The sequence below is a fragment of the Rhea pennata genome, chromosome 32 (assembly GCF_028389875.1).
Source record: "Rhea pennata isolate bPtePen1 chromosome 32, bPtePen1.pri, whole genome shotgun sequence".
In the NCBI taxonomy this organism is placed as follows: Eukaryota; Metazoa; Chordata; class Aves; order Rheiformes; family Rheidae; genus Rhea; species Rhea pennata.
In genome coordinates, this window is record NC_084694.1 from 381,467 (window position 1) to 391,365 (window position 9,899).

Here is a 9,899-nt window from a genome sequence, read left to right on the forward strand (position 1 = left end):
TTTAGGGCCAGGATCAGGCGCAGGGCCACGCTCAGCACCGCGTTTAGGGTCAGCTCCGTGTTTAGGGCCAGGATCAGGCGCAGGGCCACGCTCAGCACCGCGTTTAGGGTCAGCTCCGTGTTTAGGGCCAGGATCAGGTGCAGGGCCACGCTCAGCACCGCGTTTAGGCTCAGCACCGTGTTTAGGGCCAGGATCAGGCGCAGGGCCGCGCTCAGGGCCGCGCTCGGGCCAGGGCCGCGCTCAGGAGCCGCCTCCTCACGCGATGCTCCCGTGGCGCTTCCCCTTCGCCCAGCCCAGGCCCGGGGCCGCGGTGAGAGCCGGGCTCAGCGCTGCGTTCAGGGCCGCGGCTCGGGCCAGCGACGCGCTCCGGGGGGGGGGGGGGGGGGGGGGGGGGGGCTGTTTCCGGAACCGCCAGCGGGGGCGCGCGCGGTCCGCCGGCGCTCTATGGTTCTCCCGCCCTTTCCACTCGCTCCACTCGGCCGCCTAGAGGGGCCTCCGTGCCGGCGCGAGGCAGGCGGCGGACTGGGCCGGGCGGCGAGGTCACTTCCGGAACTTCGTGGCTAATCTGTTCCGGTTGGGCCTGCCCCACGGGCTGGAGGCGCGGGGATGGGGTGCGGCGGGAGCCGAGAGGTGACTTGGGGGGGCAGCAAGGGGAGAGGAGAGATATGGGGCAGGGAAAGGGGGCAGCAAGGGGAGGGGAGGGGTGTGGGGCAGGAGGAGGGGGCAGTAAGGGGAGGGGAGGGGTGTGGGGCAGGAGGAGGGGTGTGGGGCAGAAGGAGGAGGCAGTAAGGGGAGGGGTGTGGGGCAGAAGGAGGGATTTGGGGCAGGAGGAAGGGGCAGGAGGGGGAGGGGTGTGGGGCAGAAGGAGGGATTTGGGGCAGGAGGAGGGGGCAGGAAGGGGAGGGGTGTGGGGCAGAAGGAGGGATTTGGGGCAGGAGGAGGGGGCAGGAAGGGGAGGGGTGTGGGGCAGAAGGACATAATATGAGGAAGGGAGGAGTAAGGGGCAGGAGGCGGGCAGCAGAGGAGGTGCTGTGGGGCAGGAGGGGGGCAGCAGAGGTAGAGGAGGGAGGTGAGGCAGCGAAGCGGGGTGGGGAGTCGCAGTGGGGGCGGGGGCAGGGGGCTGTCACAAGTCAGTCACCATGAGACCTGGAGAAGCCATAGTGCCCCGTGAGCGGCAGCGATCGAACGGGGAGGGGAGCAGGCGAGCGGTGGCTGCCGTTACCCCCTCGGAGCGGTTGTGCCGCCCTCGGACTTCCCGACGGGCTGTTCTTGCTGCGGGAAGCCCGGGACCGGCGTTTCGCCGACGTCACGCCTAAAGCGTAGTCGTCTTCGTAACGTGTCGCTTCATTGCAGGCTTTTTTCAGCAGTGAGACTTAGACCTTGTGCGGGTCTTTCTGGATTTTCCATGATGGTGTCAGTTACAATGGGTAAGTCTGAAGGGGCGATATCTTAGTCTCTGTGAATGTGACACTGCCCTGCCCCTTTTACACGTTAGTGGAAGCGCTAGTAAAATGAGAACAATGGTTTAAAGACACTCAAAGAGCAGGTTTTTGTCTGTAAGATGATCCCCCTCCCCCTACTCGCCCGCGATCATAGCAGCAGTTTTGCTCTGGGCGCCCAAGCGATCGGGTTAATCAGCCTTGTCATAGATGTGTGACAGCAGCTGCAAAAGTTTGGAATGAGCTTCGAGCCACGTGTGCGCCAAACCACAAAAAAAGGACACCAGGAAAATATGATGAGCATAACTGAAATTCCCAAAGCCTGGGAAATCCACAAATAAAGCTGTGACTGCATCGCAGGCCCTCCACGTGCTCAGGGTCCGCTGTGGATCTCCTGAAAACTGGGCTGCGTTGTACAGAGTTTGTGCTTTGAATTTCTTTCTGCTCTTGCACGTTGCTGGTGCTGCAGCCTGGCCTCACCAGCCAGAAATCCAGTGCTGCTCTGGCGGAGTCTTTTTTCCTGCCTGTGTCCCAAGTGGCTGAGAAAGCAGCCCTGCCCGCCTGTACCTGGGCAGGAGGGGTCTGTCCAGGGCGGCCAGCCCGTGCCAAACCTGTGCCCCTTTAGAGGGCTTTGCAGCAGGCTGCTCTTGACATCCTCATGCTTTTTTCTTTGTCTGTTGCATTTTTCAGCTACATCAGAATGGATTCAGTTTTTTAAGGAAGCTGGGATTCCTCCAGGCCCTGCTGTCAACTATGCAGTTATGTTTGTAGATAACAGGTGAGATCACGAACAGGCAATGCTTTCTCATTGCTTTGGGAATAGTAAAGAACAGGATGTTCTCACCAGAGTGAACCGAGGCCCTGCGTGTCCCTCTGCAGAGCCAGAGGTTCCTCTGCAGTGGGGGAGACGAGCCTGCCAGCACAGAGGCTCTCTCTGCCTGTTGCTGCACTAATTTAAATTGGTCTGTAGGGATGCAGGCCCTGATCCCGCCGCCTCATGTAGGTTACAGCCTCTTTTCAGTGACGGATTCGCACTGGGAAGCTATGGCATGCTTTTGCCAGTCCCTTGGCAGCATTCACTGATCAGGCAGCGAAGCGACGCGCAGTACTTCTAGCTCATGAGTTCCAGCACTCAGATTCCTGGACTTTTTGGCTATTATGGATCCCATGATGAGGGGTGGGAGAGGGTTAACCCAGGCATCCTGGCCTCTTTCCAGTCTGCTTCATTATTTAGGTTAATTATGAATCTGGTCCAAGTTTTTTTTTCATTATCAGCACTGTTTCTTTCTGTATCAGCTACTGCATTCTATCCCAGGCTGGGGATATGATCCTACAGCTTGCTTGAGGCTTAATTAATTTGAGCTCCTATAATGTAGAGAATTAGAGTATGTGCAGGGAATTGTCCCCTGCTGCTGAGCCACTTGCTACGTTATTTGTTCTTTGCAGAATCCAGAAGAACATGCTGATGGACCTGAACAAAGAGATCATGAATGAGCTGGGCATTACGATAGTGGGGGACATCATTGCTATCCTCAAACATGCCAAAGTTGTTTACAGACAGGTACGGTGTTCTCTCAGGCAGCACTAGCCTGTGACTCACTTGTATTTGTTTGGGTAGTACCACTCCCTTCCTGGGAGGAGAAGCTTTGGAGTGTGATAGAGAGAACAGATTGCTTGTGGGCCAAAAAATAAGTTAAAGTTGCCTTTTTGGTGGACAGACGGATGGCGGGATGTTTACTCTAAGTGTGGAGATGGTATCAGAGTCTCGTGGTGCACTGTGGTGGAGAACCATCCTCATCAGCAGCCACAGTGGCTTTTAACTGAGCCTACCCAGCTTACTTTGCTTCAGTTTTGCCTGTATGCTGCCAACAGCAATGAGGATCCTTGCTTTTTCCTGCTTAAGGAGGAATCCGTGGTGTTTTCTGTAGGAAATGTGCAAGGCAGCTACCGAATCGATATGCCCGAGCCCACCGAGCGTGCAGGCCGAACTGCGCCGGAACGCCAACAGCGGTGAGTGCGGGCTGGCCGGAGAGCACAGAGGTTTTCTGGGGAGTGAAATCCATTGCCCGATACATACAAACTGGGTGAATTATTTTACACGTAGCTCGGTGTAGTTGATGGCTGCCTTCCGTGGGATCAGAGCATTGCTCAGGGAGGAGCCGACTGGTTTATTTACCTGACAGATGGATGCTCTCTCCCTGTTGCACTGATCATAGCCACTGTAGGTTTAAGACACCGGTAGGAGGAACAAGAGCCCTGCTGTTAACGTATCTGTGGGCCTGGTACACGGTACATCCTGATCTTCCTCAACTCCCTGTCCTTGCCCTTCAGCTGCTACCCGTATGATTGCTAACAGCTTGAGCAGAGACTCACCACCTGCTACCCCTGTCCGAAGGCCTGATACCAGCACAGCCAAAATCTCTGTCACTGTTTCCAACAAACTTGCTGCAAAAAATACAAAAGCAGGTATGGATGGGAATGTTTCCCAGCAGAAATGGTGGGAAACATTTGCCATGCTGCATAGGGCAGCTCTTGCTTTTTCCTTTTACTTTGAATTGAAATTTTGCTGTGAGCATTTAATAGCTGCTGCTTTTCAGCCTGGATCTAGCTGCGTTGTCATGATCTGATTCCTCTTCTCTTGTTTGCGCTCATAAGTAGTTCAAAGTGAAGGGGGAAGCCTGAAGAGCCCTGGTGTTGCAGGGTAGCTGTTATCATCAGAGCAGTCAGTAGCAGAGTTTTCTCAAGCCCAGGGCAGCACCCTAGTGCTGCCCCCTCAGCAGCGTAAAGCCCTTCTCGCATGCGATTCTTGGAGTGATGAGAATTGCCACCTCAAAGCTAATAGCAGTTGGTGTCAGCTCTGTCTGTCTTTGGCCTTTGAGGTTTGTGTGACGCAGTGGACGAGAGTCCAACGGTGCCGGTGAAGCGCCGCCGAGTTACAGCAGAAATGGAGGGGAAGTACATCATCAACATGCCAAAGGGCACCACTCCTAGGACGAAGAAAATCCTGGAGCAGCAGGCAGCCAAAGGTACCAGCAATGTGTTCATAGTGTGCTGAGCTTTTCCAAAACCAGCTGCCAGTGGATGTTTGTGATCTTGTCTCTTTTGGAAGGCTATTCCAGAAACCTGCCGTTCTGACTGTCACTAGGGAAGACAGGATGAGCCATAGTTCCCTCACCTGCTTTCTCATTCCATGACCTAGCCTAGCATTACAAACTAGGTGCTGAAGTTTGACTGCATTGGGATTTTTGAATCCAGATAGTTGTTGAGTAGAGGTTGTATTATTTTGAACATGCGTTAAGTCACTATGATCAATACAAGTTCCCGTCATCTCTAAGGGTTACTTATGAAAAAGAGCCAAGGACAGATAGCCAGGTTTGGGTGGACGAACAGCATCAGCCCTCCATTGAGACTTATTCAGCATTACAGTGGCGATTGTTCAGTTCTGCTGGGTGCTCTGACCACACCTTTTCAATACGGTCCTGCAAGCCCCTGATATTGGCCGCATTACCCTGTGTAGCTTTTGTACAACCTCCTCTAGCTTCCTTTTCTAGGGAAGTCTCAAATTGCTTTCTTGAAAATGATAGGCCTCCAGAGGACATCCGTGTTTGATCGTCTGGGAGCTGAGACAAAAGCCGACACGACTACGGGAGGCAAGGTGAGCAAAGTGCTCTTTCTGCCTTCAGCTGCGACTCGGCTGTTGCTGATGGTTTGGTGGGCACGTGCAGCACGGTGCTGCTCAGCCCGCTGAAGCTGTTGGGACTAGGGTGGAAGGGAGACATCACTCAGCCTCGTGACATAGCACGAAGCTTTGTGTCACAGCTGATGTGTCCCACGTTTGGGTGCTGAGTGCTGGATAAGGGCCGTGCCGTCATTCACTGCAGCTGTGCTGTATTGGCAGAGCTCCCTTATCCCAGTGCCGTGGAATTCAGATGTGAGGGTCCCCTTCCCTAGACTTGTTCAGGGTTGGCAGTCTCATACTCCTGAAAGGCTGAAGGTCCTTATCAGCCAGACCCAATGGACTTGTGAGCCCAGCAAAAAAACACCCTGTGCCTCAGGCTCGTGTGCAGAAAATCAGGCTGCCAGTGTAGTGGCCTTGCTAAGTAGACCGGACCTGAGTTGCAGTTGCTGATGTTCAAATTGCTGAATTAATGGATATAATTATCATCATTTGTTCAGTGATCTGACCAGAGGGTATTGAATTAGAAGGACTGGCCTGATGGGGCGGAGAGCAGTGCTAGGAACAGGTGTTCAGGAAGATCGTCCTGGGGTTGCCTTTTTTCTGCCTGTTTGAAGGAAGATGAATGGAGTCTTGGGGACTGAGAACTTAGTACGTCTCACAGAAAAATCACTTCAAACCTAGAGAAAACTGAAAACGATGGTGAGGTGCTGTGGGAAAGAGCTGGTCTGGAATGGAGGAAGCTTGAGTTCCATTGGTGGCTCTTGATCCCTGGATGACTTCAGCAAATCATTTCCCCGTCTGTGCTTCTGTTCCGATACCTTAAGTATGGGATATGATATATTGTTCCCTTTTCTGAAGGCAAAAAGCGCAGTAAGGAGGTTTGGTGGTGTACTTTGCTACATCTTGCAAAGTCAACCGCTAAATAAAAGTGTGAGGAAACGTTATTTTAAAGGAGTAATCCCTGTTGCTCAGGCAGCAGTTTTCTTCAGCTGGTCTCAAAACACTTTGCAAGTGAGATTAGGTTCCCGATTGCCTTTACACAGCAGGGGAAGTGAGGAGTAAAGGGAAGTGGAAGATAATTCAAACCACCAAAAACAACAAAGCTGGGAGAAGGACCTTGGATGTTCGTGTCCTGCTCCCACGTCTGCCCGTTCCATTGGCAAACCCCAGTCTTCTGCTCCTGCCCTTCTCTTTGTCCCAATTTCCAGTGACGCTGACGATCCCTTTGTTGCTTCCCAGCCCACAGGGGTGTTCAGCCGACTGGGTGACACGTTGGAGGTGGATGAGGACAAAGCAGTGGAGAGCGATGACGACTGCTCCGTCCTGCAGTATGCCGGAGTCCTGAAGAAGCTCTCCAAGCCCACGCACAAGGGAAGTGCCAAGCCAGTAGTGACCATCAAAGCAAAAGCCACTAGCTCAGAGGCCAAACCAGCTGCCACTGCCATCCGGCGGCTTGGCAACAGGAGCGCCACCAGTATCCGCCTAGCAGCAAAAGAAGGCAAGCTGGAGCCGGCAGCATCCAAAGTCAGTGTCATCCAGAGACTGGGCAAAGCCTCTTTGCCAGCTGAGGCCCAGGACAGCAGCATTACTAGCACGAAGAGTAAAACGGAGCCTGAGTTCAGGGTCACTATAAAGAGGACTTGGGGGAGCGCAAAGGTAAGCAGCACCAGCGAAACCCCTAGTGCTCAGATGGACAATACAGGGACTGTTAGTGTTTTTAAAAGACTGGGAAAGAAGGCAGACTGACACATGGACAGGGTATTGCAGGCTGTTCTCTCCGGTGGCTAGTGCTTGAATCACTCTGTTTTTCACATGTTGTTATCGCTTTACACACATCCAGTGCCCTGCTGATGGATGTCCACTGTTACTCCCGTTTTTCTCCTTTGTAGCAGAGGTCAGGGTTTCTTGTCTCAGTTTTGTTCTGATCCTGGCTAATCCCTTACCATTAAATGCAAAGGAAGCAAAAAGACTTCCTGCGAATTTGGCTGCCTCTGTGTGCAATGAGCTGGGGTTCTTGTGTCTGCCAGATGTTCTCTGCCAGCACCAACCCCTCCCCACCAGGCTAACGGTTCTCTTTGATCCTCTGTGCCAGCAGCGGGCGCGAGGCCAAGTCAGGGCACAGCACGGCAGCTCGGACTCTCTGGATGAGCAGAGTGTTGCAAATTCCAAGGCTGTTGATCTCATACCCTCACCAGTTCACTGAGAGCTTGTTTTTATCCTCTGCAGGTTCTCTCCTGTATCTAGGAAGTAGGACCCGGAGGACTGTAAAGGGATATTGCGGATTTGGGGCCTGGTGTTGGGACTCTTGATTTTGAGGGTTTCAGAGAAGCCTCTAAAACCAAAATACAAAGGCTTCAGAAAACTGCTTAGGTATTTGTTTGGTTGTTCAAAATTCAAGAGTTGTGTTTATCTGAGAGACATGTTAGATTTCTTCACTGCTGCTACCCATACTTCTGTGCTTGCATTTCTAGCACCTGCACTGGCTTGGTCTCACCTGCCTCTTCCCACTTGGAAACTAAAAATCCTTGGGTTTATGACTGTTACCAAAATGGTTTCCCGCAAGTTTGTTGTATGGAAACACAGCTGCAGCAACACTGATCCTCATTTTTGTTAGGCAGTTCCCAGGTCTACCATACATGTGCTAAGAACTGCATATCCCGGCTGCCTGGTTTTATGGCCAGTTCCAGAAAAACTTTTTGATGGATGGAAGGGGAAAGGAGCATTTTGTGTGGTCTTCCATGAGCGTTTTCTTTAAATGTTTAAAGTAATGCAATGTTCTCCAACATTAGCTTTCTACTGAGAGCGGCAGGAACTGCTGTGTCCTGTGGGGGCCAGGTCTGAGGAAGATGGAATTTCTTACAGCAGAAGGCATAACTTTACAGTAAAGCGCTCTGCTTGTATTGCAAACCATCTCTAGGAGCATAGGTCGAGGTCCTCCACGGCGTGACGATACGCACACTGTGTGTGCTGTGCACGCCTGCTGAACCTCCGCGGGGCAGGTGCCGAGGCTCCGAGGGGACGCGCGCGTCCGGCTGCGCTGGCGCCATCGTTTCTGCGTTTAGCCGGAGCTTCTTCCACTCTCCGCTCCTGTTCTGAATGCCCTTTGTTTTTTTGTGTTGTGTTTTTTTTTTCCCTCTCCAGAAGGCTTGTTTTCCCTAGTCTGTGGGTGTCATCGTGCGAGGGGGACGGGACTGGCACGCTGTGCGTGGAGGACGCCCTCGAGAGCCGCAGAGCAGTCGGTGTGCTCGGCTGTTGGTGTCCTCTTTGCAAGAGGGACTTTCCTCTGCCCACACAGGGAAAATAAAAACAAGAACTAAAGACCTCTGAGCTGGTGATTTCACAGCGTGGAGGTCTCGGCTAAGGCCTGTGTCTTCAGTGCACTCCTGTTCAGTGACTTGTAAGTGCCGTTAAGCACCAGGCGTGACACCGGCCCTGTGCAGCCTCTGGGCGCGGGATGTGCCTCTCTTTTCTCCTTTTTAGATCTCTCTTTCAGATGCTCAGGTAAAAGCCTTTCTGCAGAAGGGGCCCAGCACGAGCAGTTCTCGGTCACCTTTGCCAGGTTTCTCTGTAATATCTTCTGCGTTGTGGGCAAACCCTGGGGGCACTTGGCTCTGCCAAGGCTGTATGAGCCTGGGCTGCAACTGTGTGGTTTAAGGTCTCACTTTCTACTGCAGAAAAAACACTGGTTATGTTCCTGGCTTTTCTTATTTTATCAGCATATTTATTAACACAAAAAATGAGGTTTAACGTCTTTTGAGTGTAAACCTCTTAAGTAGGTTGCTAATTCTTGTTTGGTTTTGTTTGCTGTGGGTTTATTGCATCACCTTTAGCTTTTTTGATTTTATAACCCGGTTTCATATGACTGCCTGTTTGGGCATTTTTGTTTGAAGTGTGTCAACCTTCTTTGTAAAACAGCATTGTTAAAGGTATTTAACACGGTTCCTAGATTTTAATATTTGTTAATTCACGAGTGTTTGAATGTGTGTTGGTTAGAGGAAGAAACACCTAAGAAAAATGATTTTGTCTAGCGATTTATTGGCTGCTCCTCGGTGGGTTCGATGAGGGGAAGGGGGTCCCGTGAAACGATGACTTTCCCTCAAATGACGAAACAGGAAGCTCGGTGTGATGTATTTTTGAAGGTTTTCCGGGGGGGGGGGGGGGAATGTTCTTTAGTTTCTCAGATTCCTGAACAAGAGGTTTTTTTTCCTGAAGAATGAAATTTGCACCTGGCGGCGGGGAGGTGGCAGCGGCTCGTGCGATGTCCCTGCGGCACACGGATTCGGAGTGAATTTGCAGTAAAACACGGGGCCGCCGCCCTGGGCTCATCCCGCCCGGTGCTTTGACGCCTCTCGGGCCAGGAACCCGCGTGGCGGCTCGTGGTCCGGGACTCCTTGAGCCATCCGGCGGCCGCCGCCGCGGGGGACGGCGCGGGACAGCTGAGGCCGCCGCAGCTCGCTGCACGCCAGGACGCCTGGGCCCGGGCTGCGGAGCCGGGGGGCGCGTGCGTGGGGCAGGTTGGGGCCCTCAAGCGCCTCCGCTCTGCCCCCCCCCGCCCTCCTCGGTCGGGCACGGCCGGATCTGTGCGATGGGCGCCATGCAAATGTATGCAAATGAGGTGGGCCGGAAGTGGGCGTGGCCTGCACCGCCCACGGTGCGGACGTGGTCGACTCAAGGGCGAGCGGCGCGCGCGCGCGTCGCGGGCCACGCGCGGCCCTGCCCGGCGCAGGCGCGCTGCCCACGGCCGCCGGCGGGGGGCGCGTGCGCAGTCCGCGTCGCCGTGC

The 9,899-nt window shown here is 53.5% G+C and overlaps 1 protein-coding gene across 4 annotated transcripts; it reads left to right on the forward strand.

The window, feature by feature from the left end:
• Nucleotides 1-583: 583 nt before the first annotated feature.
• Nucleotides 584-9,133, forward strand: C32H19orf47 (chromosome 32 C19orf47 homolog). Of its 4 annotated transcripts, none has more exons than XM_062598221.1 (10): nt 584-630; nt 1,354-1,427; nt 2,130-2,217; nt 2,886-3,000; nt 3,368-3,449; nt 3,771-3,905; nt 4,319-4,465; nt 5,024-5,094; nt 6,358-6,774; nt 7,345-9,133. In XM_062598221.1, the coding sequence occupies exons 2-10, from the start codon at nt 1,406-1,408 to the stop codon at nt 7,360-7,362; spliced, it is 1,095 nt and encodes a 364-aa protein (XP_062454205.1). In that variant the 5' UTR covers nt 584-630; nt 1,354-1,405; the 3' UTR covers nt 7,363-9,133. The 4 variants fall into 4 exon arrangements, with proteins under 4 accessions (XP_062454205.1, XP_062454204.1, XP_062454202.1 ...); XM_062598220.1 differs by having other exon boundaries at nt 8,260-9,133; XM_062598218.1 differs by having other exon boundaries at nt 6,358-9,133.
• Nucleotides 9,134-9,899: the final 766 nt, after the last annotated feature.